This window comes from Columba livia, chromosome 1 (assembly GCF_036013475.1).
Source record: "Columba livia isolate bColLiv1 breed racing homer chromosome 1, bColLiv1.pat.W.v2, whole genome shotgun sequence".
In the NCBI taxonomy this organism is placed as follows: Eukaryota; Metazoa; Chordata; class Aves; order Columbiformes; family Columbidae; genus Columba; species Columba livia.
In genome coordinates this window covers 146,060,269-146,084,179 of record NC_088602.1, presented here as the reverse complement: position 1 = coordinate 146,084,179, position 23,911 = coordinate 146,060,269, and the positions used below count along the sequence as shown (strand labels likewise).

The following is a 23,911-nucleotide window of genomic DNA, read 5'->3' as shown; positions in this document are numbered from 1 at the left end:
AGATTGCCAGTGTCAGGGAAAAATAAGAGCTGGAGGATGGGGAGCAAATGATCAGTTTGGATCAGCCCAGGGAAGAGATTTTTCTTGCAATGGTTCCTGTAAGAAGGGACAGGCAGCAATGTTGCTGGAGGCCTGCCAGGAAGCTGCAGAGCAAAGGGATGGCTGAAGGATGGGCAATTGGTACTGAAGGTTGCAGCAGCAGAGAGAGAGAAAGGAAAAGACTCAGACAGCAGAAAGATTGAGAAGAGAGGTGAGAGGGGGCCAGACAGGGACAGGAATGAAGGACAGCAGTGGCTAGGTGATAATAGGTACAGGAGGAAAGGTGCTAAGAGTGAGGTAGGCTGTAGGCATTTTGGCTCCTGCAAACATGAGGCAGTGACTCCCTCTCTTCCCGTGCTGCCCTGCAGAGGTGCTGGCCCTGGTGCATTGACTGGGGGGCTGCAGCTCTAAAAGATGTGCCTGGGAGTGTGGTTCTTGTTTCTCTTGCCTCAGAGGCTTCATCAAGTTTGTTCCCACATAGCGGTGAGGAAGGAGACAGCACAGTTTTTGCATGTGCTAAACTCTGGGGAATTGCAGGCATATTTGTGAACAAATCCAGGCAGAACACATGGGGATTTCATAACACCTGATCCATGTCTCCTTAAATCAATAGTGCTTTGAAAGTAACCACTGCTAATCAGGGCTTTCATCCAATGCCATTGGAAATGGTATTGCCCCAGTTTTTCCTCTTTGACAGCCGCTGATATGAGGGGCTGAACCTTGGACCTGACCTTTGCAGTTCTGCAACATCTCAGCTTTGCTGAATTGACAGCTGCAGATGTGGTCCTTTCAGAGGACAGGTTAACGAGTCCTGCACCCTATCTCCACCTGCCCCTGCACCCAGGCAGGGCTCTAGGAAAGTTTTGGTGCCTCAAGTTGGAGAGCAGATACCTCTCCTCTCAGAGGGTGCAGGTAGGACACAGTCCCTTTTATGCCAGGTAAAGAAGACTGTGTGTGCATTGCAGCTGGTACTGCCAGGAAGGGGTTAAAGTTTCAGGAAGGGGTTGGAGTCATCATCCACACCTGCCTCTGCCTGTGCAGTGTGCCTTGTCCTGTGCACCAGCTGGAGGTGGCTGAGCCTCCCCGGGGCCAGCCAGGTTGATCCTGAGCCAGCTCCTGAGTGGGATGTGGGGTTTGGGGTCCCTGTGCAGGGCCAAAAAGGGAGCTGGGTGTGGGCTGTGGGGATGATGGCAGCAGGGACCCCACAGTGGCATGGCCCTGCTGCTTTGTGGTGGCTGCACACCCATCTGTGCCAAGGCACTCTGCTCTGCTAGAGAAGCTGATGGCTCCCCTTGTCCTCTGCGCTGGGAGGTGTAAGGTAACATGTCATGCCACAGCCTGACCTGCCATTCAGAAGAGTGTTGCTTGAGTACTTTTCTCTTGTGCTCCCCATCTCTTACCACTCTGACAGTGGCTGTCCCTAGGCTGTGCTTTTGGGAGGTTACACAGGGTGAGCCTGCCTGGGGGCATTTAGCTAGAAGTGCCTAGAACAGCGTGATGCCAAATCTCCTGTGCTGCTCTTCTGCCTCCGAATTTGAGACTTTTGGAGATGTTGGCTCCCAGTGGTGCTGGCTCCTCTGCTCTCCTGCCCCAAAGCAGAATCCCCAAGGAAGTGATTGCAAGGTTCATATTTTAGGCTTTGCAGGGGTTAAGATTTTTATGTGGGCCCACATGCAGCTTGTGGCAGATGCACTTGACACCACCCACCCAGCCAAACCAGCAATGCTTTGGTACAGACTCAAAAGGAGGGTAGTTGCTTTGCTTCCCACTCTTCCTCAGCCCCTCATCCTCCATCCTCAGGCTGACCTGGGTCAGCAGCACTGTGGGCTGACCACCTCCCTCCCTTCACCTAATGTGCCTGAGACTGCCTGGTGGCATGCCTGGCTCCATGAATTTGCTGCCCTGGTGGGGTGGTGGCCCTGCAGCCACTGTGTCCCCTCCTGCGGACTCTGTCCTGTCCCTGTGGGCCACCTCCAGGCTGCACCACAGGTTGCTGCCCTGTGATGTCCTTGCTGCCGCTGTTTGCAGGGCAGGTGCTGGAGCAATGAGGCTTTCACCTGCTGTGCTGTTCACCTGCTCCACCCCTCCAGCCAGCGAGGGGAGCCGTGCTGTCCCCACACTTTGTCTGTGCACAAGAACTTCTTCTGAGCCAGCCTGTGGGGCTTCGGCCAGACATCTCTGGCCACCAGGCAGGTGGCTGCCAGGGGTCCAGTAGGGTCAGGCTGGGAGACTTGTCACTGTGGTGTTCTGCAAGAAAGATGGATCCTGCCATGGTTGCATGCTACTGGGCCTCTTGCGATGTGGTAGCAGATGCAACCAAGCTATGGTCTGAGAGAAGATCTTGAGCATATTTGGTTTGATGCCAAGGCAGAGGCTGGTTTCTGATCATATATATGCACCATTTACAGACCTCATCAGTTATGCTTGATTTTTTTTCTAGGCTGAAGTAAGAAACCACCTCTGTGTCTCTGTAGCCCAGAGCAGGGATGCTGAGCCACAGATACCAGTAGAGACTGAACTGGCACTGAGAACAACAACCTATACTGCTTTTAGCAAGGGAATTGCTACTGGCCCTCAGTAAAGTCCAGCCACCATTAGGTACTGGAGAGGCTCTCCTGTCCTGGAAGCAGCCATTTGGTCCCCTCCTGAGATGGGGGAATGTGTTCTGAAGGATGATGCTCTATATTCCTTGCAGCTTGTATCACAGATGTATGTGTCATTAGTAAACTCACAGTTGCTTTCTATCTCACTCTTGCTGCTCTCAGTAAGCAGCAAACTCACTGATGCAGAACCATTGCTTTTATTTCATGTTGGAGAAAACGTAAGCAGGATCTGATCTTTTTACCAACCTCCTGTGCCCCATGAACCTTGCTGAACAGATGCTTTAAGAATACCCTGCAGCCCACAGAACCTGGAAGTTATTTAGAAGGTGTAAAGAAGCCAGCTAGCTTTCAACAGCTTGAAAGGAGATGCATTTTAATTTCAGCTGCTGTCCTGGAGTTTTTCCTTTTTTCTCTTGCTACATCTTTCCTTGCCTTTCTCCTCTTTGCAGCTGGAGTGAGCTGTTCTCCAGCAGCATTTGTGTTTGGAAGCAGCTGTGGTTGAAGCAGCCGTCCCCGCTCATGTAGCTGCTCATAGATCGCTGGAAAGGACTTCTGCTGCTGATATTTTCCTGTCCATTTTTCATATATGACTTATTCCAATAGCAGCACCCACACACCAATCTAACTGGGTTTGTTCCTTAAGCTTTACTTTGGCATTGCAGTTCCTCACTGAGCCCTGATTTTCTGCCTCTGCTCCCACAGCCACCCCCGCCTCCTGCCATCAAAATGCAACGCAGGATTTCAGCCGCTGACCAATTGCTGGCTCATATCATGCGACCAGATAATTTTCTGTGTCCTCCTGCTCCTTCTTTTGTAACCCAGCCCAACCTGCTTGCTTTCTGAGTCCTCCCTCCCTACCTTAAATGGCAGTTTACATCCTTGGTTGCTGCTTGTTTCAAAATTAAACCAAGAAATATAAATGCAGTGCAGCTGTCTGCAGCCTCACCTCTGATTCTGCCCCCTGCAAAGCAGGCAGCACCTAAGAGTGTCCAAAAGTGCTTTAAATGGTGCTTCCTCTCACTAGCAGTATTGTCTCCTTTAATAACATCCATGTTTGCTCTCTTTCACTTTTTGCTCTTGAGATTGTCCTTCTCTCATTTGCCTTAAGATGAAGCAGGAGAAGAGATAAAACAGAGGATGTTGACTGCCCAGCAGTAGGACCTGCTGTGTGATGGCAGTCAGGAACAGGCAATACGTTTGTGGGAGGAAAAGCTTTAGGAGAATCTCTAACAGCTTCTTCCTCTGGTGCCAAAACCCCAGGCGGCTTCTTTCTCGTCTCTCTGTTGTTCCTTGTCTCACCTGAGCAGCACTGAATAAGCCCTTTTTGCCCTGCTCTAGGGACTGAGGATACCACCATGTTTTGCTTTCAAAGGACACTTCAGCTCTCCTATTTTTCTGATTCCTGCCTCCCTCCTTTAGTAACAGTTTGTACCTAAATGAAGCAAACAATGCTGTTCTCCTGTATCTCTGCATCATGCATTCGGCACGTCGGACCCAACTGGTGAGTGTTCACAGCACTTCAGAGGTGTCCTGGGCTTATCCTTGCCTTTTGTGGCCATACCTGCCTTTTGTGGCCATACTTGAAGCATCTCATGGTGGTAGGTGTGGGACAAACACAGCCCCAAATTTGTGACTGAGCGGACGCTGTGCTACCTCATTCAAATATTGAAGGAGGGAACTTGTTGGTGTGGTCTGTGTTTATTGCTGCCTGTATGCTGCCTGTTCTCTTTTCAGTGCCTGGGGGAATTCAGGTGTATTCTGATTTTTCTCACCAATAAACCTTGTGGGGAAAAATGTGGCTGCTTTCATGCAGCAGACCCAGCACCAAGCTAAAGATTTCATACAGGGTTGCCTGTTGCATCTGGCACAGGGGAAGCCACCTATTCTCCATGGGAAGATGACAGGCTGGGAGTCATGTCTGCAAAGGGTACTTCAGCCCTGGAAAAATGCATTTCCTCAAAGCCCCTGAGGGCTGGAAATACAGCAGAGAACCTCTGAAAGAAACTGGCGAGGTCTCAGGGAGCTGAGGAGGGAAGGTGGTGGTGGTGCCTGAGTGAGTCCAGGAGAAGGGGCAGACCGTGGACTGTGTCAGGTGGCATCTTAGCAGTGGGAAGAACTTTACAGCAGAGGTAAAAGCAGTGGCTGAGAATGAAGGAGTCAGAGGATTTTTCTCCACACTTCAGTGAAGGAACAGCAGAAAAAGTGCAGGCAGGCAACGAGGGGTAAAGTCTTCTCTCCAAACTCATGGATTAAGGAGAGCGGCATCCAAAGGGAGAAGAAATAGTTTCTGCCTGTCGGGGAGGATGTAACACAGCGGGTGGCTGCGGCTGCTGTGGGAGAGCCAAATTGTTCCTAGCTGGAAACAAGAAGGTATTTGAGTCCCCATCTGGCCTGAGAATGTATAGGGCAGGGGCACAGTAGGATTAGATGTTCAGGAAAAGAGCCAGGAGTTGTGTGAATAGGCTTTCTCATAGAAACAGCAGGCAAAGCAGAGAGAGAAGGAGCAGGGACGTGTAATGCCGTGTATCACTTTGTCTGAGAAGGGAGAAGCTGAAGCTCGTATCACGAAGGGCCAAAACTTTGAGAACTGGTTTAATATACCAGCTCTTCCCAGCTGAAAAGGTTTGATTCCATAACCAGGGTGTGTTCCCCCTTTCAAAAACAGGAAAATGAGGCACCAAGCACTGCATCTCCCCTGCTGGTCTGTGTTTGTCCCAGCCCTGTTCCCCACTGCAGTGTCCCAGCTTCTGTCCTTCATGTTGGCCTGTCAGAGAGTCAGAGAACAGCTGCAGAGTCAAAGCCCTGATCCAGGTACCCCTGAGGTGGGTTTGGTGAGAGGGCTGAGGCTGTAGGCTGGTGCTGAGGGTGTTCCCTTCCTGGGATCAGGTGAGAGGAGCTGACTCCAGGATTGTGGCATTACCCCGGCCCCATGTAAAACAGGCCTGACACAAAACCAGGTAAAACACAAATGTTAGTACGAATAGGTTGGTGCTTGGATCCACCTTGCATTAAGAGACTAAAAGCAAAGAATTAGCTAAGTCCTCTCCTGTCACCTTCTTGTGACATCCTCAATAAGCCCAGACTTAAGTATCATTGTACTTGATAATGTGCCCTGGACTGCAGCAAATTGGAACGTGCCAAGGACTGTGGCAGATCAAACACGTTTCATTAAGTATGTGTTATTTTTTTCTCTTGCATTTGACAGTGTGCGGAGCTCTGCTCCTCTCAGAGATGAGGAGGCTGTGCTGCAGCATCTGAATGAACTGATTAGCCAGCTGGCAGGCCTTGCCGCAGGCAGGCAGTGGGGAAAGGGGCTTGCCTGGACTTCGGAAAATGAGAAAAGACTGGTGGGAGGACCTGATGTTTCCACCTCCCGATCCAATCCAGTGGGCAAATTAAGCGAAGGGGGCGAAGTTTGGACTGGGAGGACCTCTGTGCTGATGAGCTGTTGGTGAGCTGCAGAGCTGCCAGCTCTGCACCAGCCAGCACTTAGGGTGCCTGCTGTGATTTCTAGGTTGCACCAGAGGTTTTTTTGAGCCTGTTAGAAGACTGATCCAGCTTCACACTCAAGTGTAGATTGACAGGTGCTGTGGTACTCAGTGGGTTTGAGGCAACACAAGCCATACCAGTAAATAGGTACTTTCTGGCTTATGAACCACAGAGGGCAAGGGCTGAGGAAAAATGGGAGGTTGTTTCCTCAGTGCCCTGGTGCATCTGCATTTGACACTGAAACTGCTTGTGCCCACAGCAGTACTGCCCATGTGTAAGCGCCTATTGGAAATAAATCTAAAAAAACCTCTCAAATTTAATAGGGGACCAGAATCTTTCTCCGATGTTTTTGAAGAGGCAGCTATATAGCCTGGAGAATGGTTTTTGCTGACCCCTGACTGCCCTCCTCTGCGGTTTATGCTTCCCTGGTCTTGCTGCAGTCCCTGTTACTAGAGGCAGTGTTAATGCATTGCACGGGATTCAGCCATTCTGCATCCAGAGTCAGTGGAAATCCACTGCTGATTTCAAAGGGAATAGGATGAGCCCTTCAGTGCAAAGGCAGATGGAGGAACAAAGCATGTTGTTGCCTTGGGAATTTAGAGAGTAATTGGTGTATTACACTGGGAGATCTGGTTTCCATTCTTCACTTGAATGACAGAGGGAGGAAACATGCCTTGTGCCAAAAACTGCTTGCTTTGCTATGAACATTCAGTAAAGTTGTTTTTTCATATTCAGGCATCTTTCTTTGCCTTGGGGCCTGATATATCCAGAAGGTTAGCATTTAGGAAATAATTTCATTTGCACTGGGCAACTGACAGAATCAAATGAGACACAATGGTAACGATGATATCTTGTATAGAGTAAGTGCAAGCATGGCAAACCAGTTCCTGCTCCTGCTTCTCCTTTATCTCATTGAAAACCACATCAAAACAGGTGCCATGGTGTTTCTAGGCTACTGGTCCAGTTTGATGGTAGAACCATGTTTCCTCTTATTCCCAGTAAGCTCAGATTCCCTGGTAGTTCCTACTCCCCATGAGAAGTCTCGTACCCTGACGCCAGCCCAGAGGGACATGACTGGAGAGGGACTAGGCAGAAGGAGGGAGGGAATGGTTTGACATCCTGCTCCTGGTGCACCATCCTGGTGCAAAAAGTTTATGGATAGATTTGGTTGTCCTATCAGGTAGAGGGCATCAAGAGTGGTGAGGTCTTGCTCATTCTGCTGACTGGGAGAGATCACCGGACTGAACCACCTCCAGAGCCATCCTTGGACTTTGCCTGGGAGAGAGCAAGCTGATGTGGTCCAGAGCAGCTCTGGGGTCAGAGGAAGAGTTAAGTAGTGTGGATGAGGCAAACTGCTGCCCCTGTTGCTCCCTGGAGATGGAGATGTCCCCTCAGGAGGCACAGAGGGAATGATAGAAACCTCTCAAACCACCAGCAAACCAAATCTGTAAATTAATGTGAAGGGACAAAGCCCTGATTTCTTAGCACTTGCAGCTGGTCAGAATGGAAGTCTTTTGCAGAGAAGCTGCTGTTTTGGACAGGCTTGTTTCCAGTGTAGTTTACTAATCCCACCATAGGAATGTGTATCCCTTGCTGATACCAATCACCTCTTCAAAGGCCAACTTCTGCTCAGTAGTGCCACCAGTGAGGTGTAGCTACAGTTAGGACTTCTCCAGCATAGTTCATCAGCCACTCTGCTTGTGTTAGGACTGTGCTTTCTGGCTGGACTCATGTGTGTACCTACCTCAGCTAACTCATTGGAGTAATCTTTTGAGGATAATGTTTTTTAGCTAAGCCAAAGGGGGGTTTCTCACTTCACACCTTACTTTCTTTTCATAATCAAATGCCTGTAAACAATACAAGAATGTTGTCAACAAGATGATTCAGTCTGGTCTGTATGAATTTTGGCTAGATTCAAATTTACCAGTCAATTAAAGGACTTTGTGTATGATAAAAAATTGTATCTTGTAACAAGAAGCCACTGACTTTGCTTAATTAAGATGATGCTAAACATAATTCAGGATGTAGTATAGACCAGAGAATGTCTTCCTTGTACCACCCTACAGGCTCAGTCACATTTAATGTGCCTCCTCCAACAGTGACTTCGCTCTGTGTTTCCATGGCTGGGCTTTTTCCAACTAACATTTTCACTGCGATAACAGAGCTTGTCTAATCTCAGTAGTCTCTTGCTCAGACTTGAAACACCTCACAAGTATGAGGTCCTTTTGCTCATCTGAAGGGCTTCGTTTCCTTGCTCTGCATTCTTTGCAAGGTTGGGCATGAAGGTGGAGCCTGTTTGCTATTCAAGGGATCCAAGGCCAAATCGGCATGTGTGCACTTTCCTTGGGTGGCAGGTTGTATGGTAGTGTAACATGGTGTCCAGGGGGTCCCAGACAGCACTCCTGGCAATGCCTTGAAGTAAAATGGTTGGTCATCTGTTCTTGTTCAGGCTATTAGTCCGTAACATTTCTATCCTGCCCTCTGAAACCACTCCAGAAGCAGACAGTTGCTGTATAAAGCACACAGGGAAGAAAAACTCCTCCTGCTCCCGTGTCTTGCTCCAGCTCCTTGTCTCTTCCTCTGCACTGCTGTTTCTGAAGTTCTGGCCGTGTTTCCAGAAACAAAGGAGGTGGTTTCCAGAAACAAAGGAGATGCAGAGCATCTAGGCAGGGTGCAGAGGGGCAGATGAAGGTAAACCAAGGCTGGTGATCTGTGAAGGATGAAGTGGACTGTGGTGTAGGAAAGGTGAATTCAGGGATGAGTTAAGTGAAGTGGTGATGCAGGTGGGCCCATCCCACCTGGCCAGTGACCTACCTCTGTCCCTTCAGCACAGCCTTTCTGCCCCACAGACATGACTTGGGGAAAATGCTTCGTGCTGATGCTAAATAAGCCATTTCCCAGGGGAAGAGGGGAACCTCATGGTGATACTAGGAATACATCTCTTGTGGTGACTGTGCTCCTCCCCACTCTTCCCACCAGCATGTCCCATAGCAGATCCCTATGTCCCATTGCTCTCTTTCTCCTCTGTCCCACAGAGCCATGACAAGAGCTGCGGCTAAGGAAGGAGAGTCCAATGGGGCCATGGCAGCTCCCAAAGAGATAAAAGAGGAGGAGATGGAAGAGAGAGGCCAGTGGAGCAGCAAAATGGAGTTTGTGCTCTCGGTGGCTGGGGAGATTATCGGTCTGGGTAACGTGTGGAGGTTCCCATACCTCTGCTACAAGAACGGTGGTGGTAAGTTCACAGCATGCATAAGTTGTCCGACGTCTGTAGGCATGACAGATACACACATGCCTGGATCCATTTCTCCTACACCTCAGGTGCTCCCACATATACTCCCTTATTTTCTCCTCCAGCAATTCAGCCCCTGACTTCTCAAAACTAGGAAGAATAGCAGTGTGGTGCGAATCTGCCTCCCCAGTGGGTACTGTTTCTCAAAGCAGCACTCCCGAGTTTGGCTGCTGAATTGAACTTCAGTAACTCTTTAAGGCTCTTGGGTGTTTGGAGAGGTGGTCTTCCAAAACCATCAGAAAGCTGTGAGTGGCCAGAAAGCCACAAGCAACTTCCTTCTACATAATTCCCTTTTTCCACCCTCCGTGTGACCCCTTCTACCTCTCTCAGGTGCTTGTTACAGAGAAGGAAAGGCTTTGATGATGTTGGTATCCAAGGCCTGGTACCTGTAGAAGGACATTGCTATCTCTTCCCCAGTAACACTTCTCCCAGTAGCCAGCCCATTACTAGAGAAATCCGTCCCCAGAACAAGTCTGTTGCCCTTGCCTTTGTTACTTGTGTGACTGCTTCTTCCAATAACACTGCAATAAGATCATTACATGGTTAAAAGACAAACTTTCTCATAACAATAAAATTAAACTGGGAAAGAGGAAGGGAATAATTGACTGTCACTAACTTTTCTTGGTGAATCAAAATCTAACTTTATAAAAGAAAAGGAGGAATAATAAATTACATGTCAAATACAGCATAACTTCTCTCTTGTTCTATAGAGATAAATTGAAGGAATGTTTTGGGACTTGCTTGTTTCCCCCCATTTTAAACATCCTTTTTCTGCAGGCCATGCCATGAAAGCCTTTCTTACCCAACGTGCTGTGGGCTTTCACCAATGGGTCAATGATTCAGCTGCAGTTCAACCCAGGACTACCAAATTCATGTCCCCTGTGCTGTTACTGGAATTTATCCAAATCAAACAGGAGTCACTACAATGTCTCCTCTGAACCAAATGGATGTTGGATAAGAGAATGGTTAAAGAAAATGGAATTGAGTTTTTCTTGAACCTGGGATGGCTTTTAGCAAATCTTCCAGTCTCCTTCTCTGTGGTTTTGATGGTAGGCACTGAAGGCACAAAAAGCAAGTCAGACCCACAAGGGTTAGTGAACACTAGTGGTGCTTCTGACTGAACACCCTATTCTGCAGTGATGCTTTGAGAGAGAAGTCATGGGTTTTGCATGGAAAATTCCTTCCCGAGCTCAGATGATATCTTTGCATCATTTATGCCTGTGGTATTCGGTTCAGTAATCCTTGCAATTTGTATGCTAATTAGTTTAAGTGAAAAGGCTACTTTTGTTCTTTTTATGTATTGATTGAATAGCTTTTTTTTTTTATTATTATTATTTTTTTTTAAATTAAACTATTCTGGAATATCTAAGGCTGTGATTCAGAGTCCAACAAGGCTAGGCTTGGGAAAGATTAGGATGGCAGAGTCCTTCCCTCATAGCTCACACACTGCCTTTGCAGGAAGTATGCTACTACTGTAGGAGGCACATTTCTCTCTCTAGTGATCTGGGGAACCAGAGGGCAAGGGACAAGGCACTGTTTTTCCCATGACATTCAGATATATTCACACTATTGGAAAAATCTTTTAAATTGAAAAAAAAAAACTTTTTCCACCTATAAATGCCATGTCCGGTTACTCAAATCTGGAGATTTCTATCCTGTCACCTTTCTCCACCTTTGGATGTACTGAGATGGTTATAAAGCTGTAAAGATAGATGCCATAAGAACTACTGTGTTAACTTGCTGTAAAGCAACCAAGTGTAAATTTACCTATGGTTGCACTTCCAAATTTGATCTAATTGCTCAGCATCCTGAACCTGTTCTTGGTCTGTTTCTGGAGGTCTTTCTCAGGGCTGAGTCTCCTCCAGTGGAGCAGCAAACTGGAAATGAGATCACAACTGGAGTTTCAGCTTGTAACTGCTCTGGGAAAGTTAAGAGAGGCAAGACAATAGAGGGGTAAGAAAACCCTCATTACTCAGAGACCAAAATGGACCAACCTCTGAGATAAGGAATATCAGAGGAGAGGGTCTGGGACCTCCTGAAAAGCTTATCTGTGTGCAGGATAATAAAGCTGTCTTGCAGGTTGGACATACAGATTGATGTCTTGCAAATCTGAAAGCAGCAGCTGCCTCTAGTTTAGGACATTCAGTTCCCATCCCTCGCTCTGCAAACCTGGACCTATGCTGTGAACCAGCCTTCTGCCCTTTGGCCCCAGGTTCCCCGCAGCTACAGCACAGCTGTGTTTAGGGGAAATTTGGATCTTGCTTGTTATTGTAAAATTGTTGGCTTGAAAACAAGGGGAAGTGTTCCCAGCTGCTAGTTGTCCTGGGAAGGAATTTCATCACAAATGCCTGTGCTGGTAGGGGAGGAGAGGTCCTGGGGGACAAGGTCCAGCTCAGCTGAGAAAGGGGCCCTCGTCTTGGTTGCAAGCAGCTGAGATGCTCTCCAGGCCCTGGCAGTGGGAGGTGCTCACGGCCAGAGGTTACTATATGGAATGACAGGACCTTGACAGTTTTTCCAAAGGGGAAGGCAGTCACCTTGGGCTCTTTGGAGGGGAGTGGAAGTGTGAAAACCTACAGTAATGATGGGGAGAAAGACTGTGAGGCGATAGAAGGGAGGTCAGCAGTGAAGCAGAGGTCTCAGGAGCAGTTTTGAGCAGAATAACAAAAATATTGGGTGTATTGGTTTGGCAGCAGAACTGAAAAGAAGGGGAAAAAGCTGAACAGGGTGTAATCACTGGTTTGTTTGTTTGTCTTTCCCAATGCATTGTTTTTGTTGGTCAGTGTTTGTGGGAAAAAAACCTGCTTTCTCTCCCCTTCCTCTTCCATTTCATCAAGGGTTAATCTGAGCACTATTTCAGGCTGATTTCTCTTAAGATATTTCTCTATATTTTAACAAAAAATTGAATTTGAAGAGAGAAGTTGAACTTTTTCATTTTGAAAATGCGGGAAAGATACTCTTGCTCTTCCCCTAGTTCCATTCTTTTTGTGCAAATTGCTTTTCAAATTTGACGTGAAATATATCTCAAGAAAATTTATATCCTGGCAAATTTATTACTTACTGAGAAATGCCACCAGCCTCCAGGTTTGTATCCTCTGGGCAAGTGGGAGTTTTGCTGTGACTCCTGAGATAGGCAGAACAAATGTGGTTATGTGAAACAAGGACTCCTTTTGCTTTGCCTGACTCCTGCTGAAAGCTCAAATGAGGTCAGGAGAGTGAAGCAGGGAGAACTTCTCCAGTGCTGTCTTATTTTTTTCACCTCACCCTGCTACTCCTCACCTCTAGGTTTTGGCCAAGATCAAGCTCAGAAGTACTGCAGTAGCACAAGGCAGACCACACTTTTATTTTTTTAGACAAAATGATGACATTGGAGACCTTGTGTGGTTTTTTTTGGTTTTTTTTTTCAGCAGATGTTGCACAATTAATTCAGAGAAATATTTGTATTTATTTAGCTAAGTCCAGTTGTGGCCTCAGGTACCTGGCAAGAGCTGATAGGGACAAGGTTTTAAAGAAGTTCCTGAGGCAGCATCTTGCCCTTCTGTGCAGGAGCCTTCCTCATCCCTTATCTCATCTTCCTCTTCACCTGTGGGATCCCCCTGTTCTTCCTGGAGACAGCACTGGGGCAGTACACCAGCCAAGGAGGGGTCACTGCCTGGAGGAAGATCTGTCCCATCTTTGAAGGTGAGTCAAGTCATGGGGAATCGCTGGCAGTGCTTTCTGACAGTCAGTGACTCATTTTTTGGAAATGTTATTCTGTTTCGTTTTGTTTTCTTTTCTTTCTCCTTTATTGTCCCTCCCATCTACTCTCTCCCAGCTTCGCTATCTCTCCTGGTGACTGCTGTGTGTGCAGAGGCAGTGTCCTGACCCCCTGTAGGTGACTGGGGGCGTGTGGTGCTGGCTGGGGGCTGTGCAGGTCCAGCAAAGCCATGATCTCTGCTTTGAGATGCTCAGAGCCCAGGAGAGAGGAGAAGCAGGATGGCCAGCAAGCAGCAGGAAGAGGAGGATGGAAGTGTCGCTGCACTAATCTCTGCATGTAGCCCAGGACAAATACTGAAGGGAGAAGAGGATGGGAAAGACTGGCTGGCTTGTGATGCTTTCCCTGCCCATCGCTGTGCCCAGGGCTGCTGTGGGAGTGTTTGCAGGCTGGTGTCCTGCAAACTGGGGGAACCACACTGCATGCACTGGTCTGACAGTCTGGAGATGGGCTGGGGCAGTGGTTATAGCACAGCTATAAGAACCTGGACTACTGGGGCCCTGGGGAACAATGTTCAATGGCATTAATAGGTTAATGAGTCTAATGTTCGCAGTTCTCCTGTGCAGAGGAGAGTTTATTAATCCCTGTTTTGCAGACAGGGAAACCTGTGCTCAGGCAGATTAAAGGCCTGGTTAGTTTGCTCAAGCACAGGCATGCTATTTGAAACTTCCTGGGGAGCCCAGAACCTCCTGTGTTGGAGACCCCTGCTCTCTAGCATGGGCCCTGGAGGAGGACAGCAGTGGCATTTCTTTCTAGGCTAGAGCTGGCTTTTCTGCAGGAGAGGAAGGTTTTCTCTCTCTTTTCCACCACATGCCTGTCTAGAGATACCAACAATGTTTCCTGTCTGCATGCACAGTCACAAAATCCTTTCTCTTTCCTTGAGGTAAGTCTTGCCCTATTCTCCACTGAGACCTGTGGTTGGTGTTACCATGGCATGGTCTTTGTCTCTGAGGTTAAGCCCAACATGTTGGGAGTTGGTTGACATTCCCATTCTCACTTCCTTTGCTTTCCTTCACAGGAATTGGATATGCCTCACAAGTTATCGAAGGCTATTTGAATATCTACTACATCATCATCTTGTCCTGGGCACTCTTCTACCTGTTCAGTTCCTTCACTGCAGTGTTACCATGGGCCAGCTGCAATAACCCTTGGAACTCAGGTACACCTTCCCTTGGTTGGCTCCTAACTCCTTCCCAATTGCCAGAAATTATTTGGGTTTTGTAGGAAATATTTTTTATTCAGACAAAAAGCTCTCATGAGCTGCAAAGTGGCTAGGGACTCCTGCAAAGACAACTGTGTTTATTCACCATGGGCAAATACCAGGAAGGGTGAGCGGTATGGCCTAGCAGCAGGGGACAGTAAAACTGTTTCCACATAGAGATGTTTTGGGTGTTGAGGTTTCACCGAAAAATCTGCATTTTCTGGCAAGTGGGAATGGTAGGTGGGTTGAAAGAGTTTTCAAGACAATCTAGAGGCCTCCTCATGTGGCAGGAGCTTTTACTTAGCTCTATTACAACAAATTATCTTGCAGTTCCCATACTCTACCCTGGTCCTTAGGAGTTACTGAGACAGTTGCTGCCACATACTGAACAGTTTCCTTTGCCCACTCAGCTTTTGGCTAAATCAGGCCAAGCCTGCAATGGAGGATTTTGCCAGTACATGTCTCCCAGTGTAGGAACCAGCAACACAAAACTCTAAAGGCACCGTTTTTCTGGTTTAATTGCATTCATACAAACCATTACACTGGCCAGGGGTCTCATCTCATGCCTGCAACTCACATAACTGTGCCCAGCAGAGGACACCTGGCTTTGGTTTCATTCAAGGCACTTGGTCTTTGCCTGGGAAGATGGGGTAGATGTGAAATAATCCTCATGGATCTGATGTCCTTGACAGGCCTTTTTTACCATGTTGAACAGGTTGTTTTGCTTTCAGTGGAAAGCCAGGCTGCAAAGACCTCTGGCAGCAGCTCACTCCCCTCCCTTTTTCTCTTGGGACAGATGATTCATTTCTATGATATGCTAAAAATCTCCACCCTATAGGCCATTCACTCACAGCTTCATCTGCCCCTTCACCCCAGCAGAGGTAACCAGGCTTTTAAAGAATGGATCTGATTCCTTCAGCTCCCCCAGCATGGGTTTGTTTGTGAGGCAAGTCACATATGTTCATTCTCTGAACAGGCAGAAGTTTCCCAGCCAAAGCTGGGATTCCTCATTTTTCCACTGGGTTGTCTTTTACTTGCTAAATGCAAGATGAGCTGTGTTTCTTGGATGCACAGCATCTCCTCTGTTTTTAGCAATTTCATGCTATATGACAGGGTCAGGGACTGCAGAGTGGAACATGGAGGCACCTATGGCATGTGTGAACATATATGTACATGTATGGACAGGGATGGTGTGTAATGTGGGAGGAGAATGGGATTTTCTACCTTGACTACTCATAGTGGCTGTCCGTCAAGAATCCATATTTTGCAGCCATCTGGTTTCCATTTGGCGGGGAATTGCTCTCTCCCTCCACTCTCCCCCTCCCAAAGCCCTCTGGCTACTGCTGGATTGGGATATGTAGCTAGGGAGACCCAGAGTCTAATAAGATACTTAATGAGATGCAAGAGTTTAATGAGATGCTCTGTAGCAGGGGGTGAAGGGTCTGTGTGCTGCCAGAGTGAGGTTTAGGGTAGAGAGGGGAAGGAACATCCCTCATGGAGAGGCCTTGAAGAATTTCTCTGGCTCATAAGCTTCCTTTTCTTTTGGTAGATCTCTGTGTGGACATTCTGAATAGCTCCATCTTGGACAACAGGACCATACCTGCGAACGCCACCTCCCCAGTGCTTGAGTTTTGGGAGTATGTAACTGCTTTCCCTCTGTTCAGGCTCCTCTCTGATCCAAAGGCTGCAGCTGTAGGAGTATCCAGGCAGAGGGCTGTGCATCCCTGTAGGACCAAGTGAGGTGCCACGTCAGACCCGAACATGGGGAGCACAATGCACCAAGCTGCCGAAGAGATGGGCACAGAGCCCAGGGGCATGAGGACTAGGTACACCCCAGAGGCTGCTGGCAGGGTGCCTGTCAAGGGGTGCTGGGCACAGGCATGTCCCCTTTCTGTCACTGAGGTTCCTGGGTGAGTGTGGCCACAGAAAGAGTCATCAAAAGAAGATGAGGACTTGCTGCAAGCAAGGGGTACTTGTGTCGGGTGTTGCAGGCTACTGTTGGCAGGCAAGCATGGGAGGTCAAGGCAGATTGAGCAGTCCTCTACAGTGAAACAGAAAGGGCAAAACTTTCTTTTCCCTTCTTCTGACTATGTCTCGCTTGGTGCTTAAGGCAAGCAGTTCATCAGGCTGCACAGGCTCATCCCTGGAGAACAGGGTTCTGAGGTGCATGTGTGAGATGCCAGTGGGAGGCTTGAGGAGCTTTGATCATGGGGCTAGAGCCAATAGAACACCTCTGAGGGAAGGGTCTTGCAGCAGACCAGACAGCGTCCCAGAGAGGGTCATCACTGCAGCCTGGACAGGCTGAAATATCTTCCAGGGCCACACTACATGTCCACATTCACCTGAGGAAGGTCTCATAAAGAAGAGGGATGCCAGGGGCTCAGCTTCAACGTTATTTATTTTTTTTTTCCATTTATAGCTCCTAAAGTGCCCCTAAGAAGGTTGAGTGTCCTTTATCCCTTGCAGCCACCACAGGCCACATAGAAGATGATATGCGCCCATGGGTGCAGAAAGAGTCTGCACAGTGCTGGACAGCCTTTCCTGCCCTATTCTTTGCACATACTGTTTAGTGAGAGCTGTCACTCCTCTGAAATTATTGCTCAGGTATTCTGCAGAAGTTGCAAGGGCACCCTGAGGGGACTGCTTCAAAGAAGGGTACAAAGAGGAATCAAAAGTGTGGGGTTGGGCTTCTGGGGACTGCACAAGTTGCAGTGCTGAGCTCTTGTGTGGCCCACCTTCATGATGGTGAATCTTCGAGGAATGAGGCTTAAGGAAGGGCATGGGAGTCATAAAGGCCATTTTTGCTTATATATAGGGTGTCCATATTATATGAGGAGGCCAGAGGAAGAATGGTGGCCATGGGGTGACAACGATGGCAGTGGTGGCCTTTTTTGGGTTGGGTAGTGTCTGCTGGGCAGCTACCAGAGTGGAGGAGCAATGTGGGGCAGGTGGTGATTTTGTATTGCATGGGTCTGATGGGTATGGCAGTGAGGGCTTGGGCCGGCTACAGGGCATGTCGAAGAAGCATCAGCAGGACAGACAGAGATGGGAACCCTAGGCAGAGCTGGGGTAATTCGCATGGCTGGGAGCCCTTGGCAGATGTGTTGTGAATAGTCAGTTAAGTCTTGGGATGGGGTAACACGGGGAAGGTCTGTATGGATATGTGGGGCTTGGGGTGTTAATACTTCTCTCCTTGTCCCTCGACACTGGCAGGAAGCGAGTCCTGGGACTCACGGATGGTATTCACGAACTGGGCACTGTGCGCTGGGAGCTGGCTCTGTGTCTCCTGCTGGCATGGATCGTCTGCTACTTCTGCATCTGGAAAGGGGTCAAGTCCACAGGCAAAGTAGGAATGGAGATTGTCCTCCTGGTCCATAAGCCTCCTTGTACCCTTCTAACATTTCTTTCCTCATCTCTTTTCCCTCTTCATGAAGTCGAGGCAGGAGACACACAGCACCAAAGTCAAACCTAAAACCTGGTGGGGCCATACTGATTTACACCAGTTGTGTTTGACCTGTAAGAGGAAGAAAAAAGAGTAGGTCAAACAGGGAGGAGAGGACAGGGAAAGAGCTGGGAACCAAGGGCAGTCTTGGGTCACCTTTTCTCTTGCAGATACTCACAGTGGCTGATGGATATTTTCAAAGTGCCCTTGGGAACCATCTACTCACTAGGGTGTTGTCCTGGTCTGACTTGCTGGTGTTTTTAACAAGATTCCCTGCAGTGGCAAACTTACTATCCCTGGCAATAACTGAACACTTGAGCAAAACAGACAAGCTACTGCCTGTAACCAGATCAGTGAATAGATAATGAATCTCTCCTGCTTCTTTATCCTGCAAATCTTTTGGGCTAGGAGAGGTGTCTTTGCTCTCTCCTTTGCACTCTCCCTGGCTCCGTGGCTTTTGGCTCAGTGGGTCACTTTCTGCATTCTGCTAGTGAGGCTGGAGCCAATGCCCCCTGCTTACATTGATCCCTTAGATCAGGGGGACTGGTTATCCTTCTGGAGTGAATGAGTGTATGATGCCTTGAGGTGGCTGTTAGGGACACTGCTATGGCCTTGAATTGTTCAGGACTTCCTCCTTCCCTGGGGATGCAATGAGATGGGTGGGTCATTAAAGATGGTTGGGTCCTGTGGGTGTCCAGGGAATGTCCCAATAGCAAAGGCAGGAGAATCCATTTCTGCAACAGACTTTCTTCAAATCACTATTTCTACTATTGGCAGATGTTACCTGTAGTATTAGACGTGCATATTTCAGTGCCAAATCCCCTTTTTCAGCTTGGCACCCATTTTAACAGAGCAAGACAAAACATCCCACTCTGCTCACTAAGTTTCTCCCAGTTTTTGCTAATGGCTCTGGCTCTTGCTGGTGCTGACCTGTTGTCCACCATTTCTCAAGGAGGAAGAGCCAGACTCCACATCCAAAGGGAGAGGGGATGCTTCACATCTTAAATCTTAAATCTCTGATGCTCCCTGGTTTGAATACCACAGTGCCATCTTCACAAAAGGTATCATTCTGATCCTGGGAGACTGGGTCTGAGAGGCTGTTTGATCCACATGGAAGTGAAGTTCAGTCATTCCAGGTTCCCTTCAGCTCTCAGCCCTCTCCACAGAGTTTCCCATTTGCTTGGTGCTGATCCAGTGTGCTGAGCTTGCCTGCACAAGGAGAAAGCTAAAGAAATTCAGTCAGGATGATTGAGCTGATTGGGTTTGACAAAGTCAGACCAGAAAGTGAGAGGAGACAGTGATTGCAGGTAGTAGCTGGAACAGTTTTCCTGGGACCACAGAAGAACTTTCCGTTACATGTTTTAGGATACAGGGCTTACTTTTTATCAGCCAGATATTGTGGACATAGTGGAGCAACACAGGGTGGGTTTTTTCTGTCCCGAGACATACCACAGCTCAGGCAGGCCAGTTGTCTTCTCCGCAGGTAGCCATTTTGAGTTTTACAGGAGCACTATCAAAAAAGTCAGCTCCTTCCTTCTTCTCCTTGCTGACTATGTATTAGGATAAGCAGTAGGGAGGTCCCAGGAATTCTGAGTAGGTGCATAATTTCATTTAATGGAGTAAACAGGATGTTGTGCTTGACTGAGAGGCTGCTCTGCTTTGATAATGCTGCCAGACCCCTGTGTTTACGCTTCTGTAATTTAAGGAGTCCAAACTTAAAGAAACAATAGTGACCTCAGGAAAATAATTTCAAATAACTCCATGAAGACTCATTTTCTTTAAAAGCCTTTTTCTTTTATTAATTTTGCCTGCTCTTGTGTTCTTTTCATGTTTCCTTTCCTAATGCATTCAGCTGATGTGTATAAATGTTTCCCAGAAGTGATTTCTGAAGGTAGATTTTAGTACTTGTGCCAAAAGTGCTCGTGTTCTCATTCAATTGGGCAGCACAAAAGTGCCACGTTCTGTGACTTATTTGACCAATTATCAAAAAGCAGAAAAAAACATCATTTTAGGCCCCCTACTATGAATCCATAGAGTAAACAAGCTTTCACATTACTTGCATGAATTTTAATAATGAATAAACGTTAGGAAGTTGCAACTTGCTCATGGATATTTTGCAAACAGAAAAAAATATGTTACATTAGGCAATGGATTAGAGATAATTAATTCTACTGTAGTTTTTATTTACATCACACACAAAGATAAGTGAAAATAAGGTTTTACATAAATAATGGTTTACATTTTCTTTAAAGGCTTTGAGATGCCTCTGGTTTTTGCCTGTGAGCTCAGTGGCACTGAAGCTGTATGAGCACCCCTGGAAATTAGACCCCTCAGAGATGTCTCAAATTGGGCAGCAAAAACTGCTATTTAATTTGAAAAACTCTTGCTGGGAATAAGACCATTTTAATAACTCCTCATTAAAACTCAGTGACAGGATGAGACCCGGGTTTCTTCTGCAGCTCTAGAAAGATGAAGAGAACAGCTTGGGAGCAGGGAGATTACACTGACTGGAAAGAGAAAACAAAGCAAAGCAACCAGTGGCAGAATCTTGGGTGAGAAGAAAAATGTAGATTAACAAAATCGCCGGTGAGACGTAACCTTGATTAATTTATTTCCCACCCTTTTTCTATGCTAGCATTAGCAGCTATAGCCAACAGCAGAGTCCAGGGATGTTTTCAGCGGTGGGGGCCTGCAGATGAGATGGGACGATGCCTGCAGCCCCCTCCCTGCTGACCCTCTCTCCTCTCACTGCCCTGCTCCCCCAGGTTGTTTATTTCACTGCCACCTTCCCCTACGTGATGCTGATCATCCTGCTGGTGCGAGGAGTTACACTGCCGGGTGCTGCTGAGGGGATCATCTTCTACCTGAAACCGGACATCTCCAGGCTCTCAGACCCGCAGGTAGGTGGAGGTCAGGCAGGTGCTGGCCATGGGAAGGTTTCCAGTACCCTGGCCCTAGGATCTGCTGCTAGCTGAGGATCTAGCTGTGTTCTCTGAAGGGAGAGTGGCGAACGAGTGAAACCTTCTTAAGACAGCTGAGAAGGGGTCCAGTCCTGTGCAGCACAACCGTTTTGCTCATGTGTCTGCAGCATATTGTCATATTAGGTAATTTCCACTCATGGGCTCAGTAACAAGAGAATACTATATGAAATATTCAGCATGTAACAGATGGTTTTTCTGGGCCTTAAATGCGAAGAATTAAGGAAGGTGGGGTGGAATAATCTACCACTTTTCATTTTTTCTGGCCTGGTTAGCACTTTGGCTCCAACAAGGCCCTCACAATGTGCTGGAGGGGCCCTGTGCTTGCAGAGACCAAATGAGTGCAGGTAACATGGGCTCTGTAATAGATTCACTTCCCCCATCCTTGGGGCTGGTCCCACTTGCCTGGGTCAGGGTCTGGCCAAAATGAGCACATCAGCCTCTGCCAGCACTCGCTGGAGCTCATGGAAACTGCTTTCCGACAGGGGAGATGCTGTGTACCCAGTAAGGGCAAGTCCAGATTAGGGCACGAGTTGCAGCCAAACCCAGGACCCACAGGGCAGCTCAAGGTGGCAGGAGGTTGGCAGCACCTTCAGGGTCTGCACAGATCCTCCTTGGAGGATCCCCCCTGGGGCGTCTGTTCAGACACCTTTGGGTAGCAGCAGGTTGCATCCCTTCCCCACGTGGGCTCAGCAACACTGTGCAGGCTGCCTCCCCTGTCCCAGGGAAGGGCTAGTGCAGACACTCCCCCAGAAGAGCATTTAAATGACACTGCTGCTAATTATTCCATGGCTGAATCTTTTCCTGGAGGCAGTCAAGCAATATGCTTAGCCCACAGTCTCAGATTACCTCCTGCATCTTCCCAGTTGGCCAAAGCCCCAACTGCTCCCAAACCAGCTGCCAAACACACTGTCTTCCCCCTAATGGCTTTCAGATGCAATTATGTGTTGTCAATAAAAAATCTGTGGTGCGCTGAAAGCAAAGAGCCAGCTGAACGTAAATGGCATTTTAATATCAAAATAAATAAAAAGGGGGTGACTGGGGCTGAGTGTGTTTTATTCAGGGTCAGAGCTTGTTCTCTGAAAACCTTCCTGTCTTTCACAGCCTGACTAAAGCTGACATGGTCTTTGCAGGCTGCTAGAACACAGCATAGCAGGAGTGAGAGATCCTGCTACTGAGTTTAAGCAGGATGTGGGGCTTTGGTGTGAAGCATGATGTGTGCCCATGTCTGTAGGGCTCCCATGTAGGTTCCTATCTGTGAGAGATCCATATGAATTTAAGCAGCAATGCCTGGACTGGGATTTTTTGAGGGCTGCCAAATTGGAGCTGCCTGGATATTTGCAGCTGGGGGCTGCTTAGAGGAAAAAGAGAGTGAGGGGGAAGACATGGACAACAGAAATGTGGGCTGTTTTCCTGCCTGCAGCTCAGGGCTTTCCCTGGGAGGGGGTAAGAGTGAAGCTGCAGTTCAACCCACAATACATGGAGTGAAGGGAGTCTTCCACAGAGGAGAGGTCTGGAGCACAGGCAAACAAGTTCACTCAGCTTTTCCCATGAAATGCCCAGAGCAAAGGGGTACCTTGGTGCACAACACCCCACCAGCCTGAAATCTCTTAGCTTGGCAATTTTCTGCCCTTCACCCTGCATCACGGCCTCAGAGATGTGGGAAATCAGACCAGAGAGCAGGTAGGGGAGCACATTGATCATGCAAAGGACTTGCTGGCCCTCATTTGGGATGACTCAACAGTGGCTCTGAGACCACTGAGCCACGGAGAGACCACAGACATCTGCAATGTCAACTTCAGCTGAAGCCATGCTATCAGGGATGCCATCTCTGCCCAGCAAGCAAAGGCATGAATTGAAGTCATGTCACCTTGAGTGGAATTTGAAAATACAGTCCCCTCAGGAGACTTCTCCTAGTGGACTTTCAGTCCCCTAGCTCTGTTTTTCAGAGAGGTCTCCTTGTTTCTACCTCCACTGAGCCTCTCTCTGCCTCATAGAGTTTGCTCTGCATGGGTGAAGGGGTTGTTGCTAGACAGGGCACAGCAACTTGTTTATTTTGTTGCCAGGTCAGGAGACCACTGACCTTCTCTGTTCCAGGTCTGGATGGATGCAGGCACTCAGATCCTCTTCTCTTATGCCATTTGCCAGGGGTGCCTGACAGCTCTGGGCAGCTACAACAAATATACCAACAACTGTTACAGGTAAGAGGAGCCTCGGCTCCTCATTTCCTTCTGGAAATTTGCTAAAGCAGCACAGAGCTGCATCTGAGGCAGATACTGTCCCCAGGGGAGACCTTAGGTTATGCTGCTTTGGCTAACAAGCTGCTCAGGGTGTGGAAGCTGCAAAGGGCTCAGCATAGGAATGGAGAGCGGACTGGGGAACACAGGAGCTTCAGAAAACAGGTTTGGTAGTGCCCTCCCACCAGTCAGCTTGGAAATGGGAGGAGATTAGAGAAGGGGGAGGAATCAAACAGGAGAGTGTCTCCAGCCACTGTGGGGACACCATGGGCTGGCTATTTTGACAAGGATGAGTGAGCAGGGGTGGCACACTCAGCTCTGTTGACACTTGATAGGCAGGGAAGATGGTACAAAGATGATGGCTGGGTCCCCTGTCTCCAGTACTTTAATACCATCAGGGTAATGTACTGCTAGTGGCATTTTGATCCTATCAAGAAGATTAATCGAGTCTGTCTGACCTCCTCCTTGCCCTTGGATTACAGATCCATTTTACCCGTGGCCTGACACAGAGCTCAGTGAAGACATCAGGACCATTTCTGACACCTTTCACAGAGCCCTGAGGAGACGGGGCTTTGTTATTCCTTTGTGTATTGCTCTGGCATGGATGGGAAAATGTAATGGTACTCTGGAGACATCAGTCATCTCTCCTCTTTTGTTCTCCAGCAGGTGCTGCCACAGCTATTGGTCAGGCAATTAATACTTTCTCCTGGGTCTCATAACTTTCCTGAAATGTATCTGTCACCAATAAAGCAGTGCACTGGCACTTTTGTCTGGTGCCTTATGGGCCTTGGACCAGCTGCATAGTTCTGGGTGTCTCTCCAGCCCAAATGTGCTGGGTGTCCACACTGCCCCAGAGCAGCTGATTCTATGGGTCAGCTCTGG

At 48.1% G+C, this 23,911-nt stretch overlaps 1 protein-coding gene across 2 annotated transcripts in view; it reads left to right on the top strand.

The window, feature by feature from the left end:
• The window catches only part of LOC102097804 (sodium- and chloride-dependent betaine transporter), a 64,754-nt gene that overhangs the window by 280 nt on the left and 40,563 nt on the right, over positions 1 to 23,911 (top strand). For both annotated transcript variants that reach the window (XM_065035504.1, XM_005500315.3), the window contains exons 2-8: positions 9,167 to 9,363; positions 12,964 to 13,098; positions 14,190 to 14,330; positions 15,922 to 16,009; positions 17,586 to 17,718; positions 20,580 to 20,714; positions 22,890 to 22,993. In XM_065035504.1, the coding sequence (XP_064891576.1) occupies positions 9,171 to 9,363; positions 12,964 to 13,098; positions 14,190 to 14,330; positions 15,922 to 16,009; positions 17,586 to 17,718; positions 20,580 to 20,714; positions 22,890 to 22,993 (929 nt within the window). In that variant the 5' untranslated portion in view covers positions 9,167 to 9,170. The remainder of the gene's footprint in view (positions 1 to 9,166; positions 9,364 to 12,963; positions 13,099 to 14,189; positions 14,331 to 15,921; positions 16,010 to 17,585; positions 17,719 to 20,579; positions 20,715 to 22,889; positions 22,994 to 23,911) is intronic.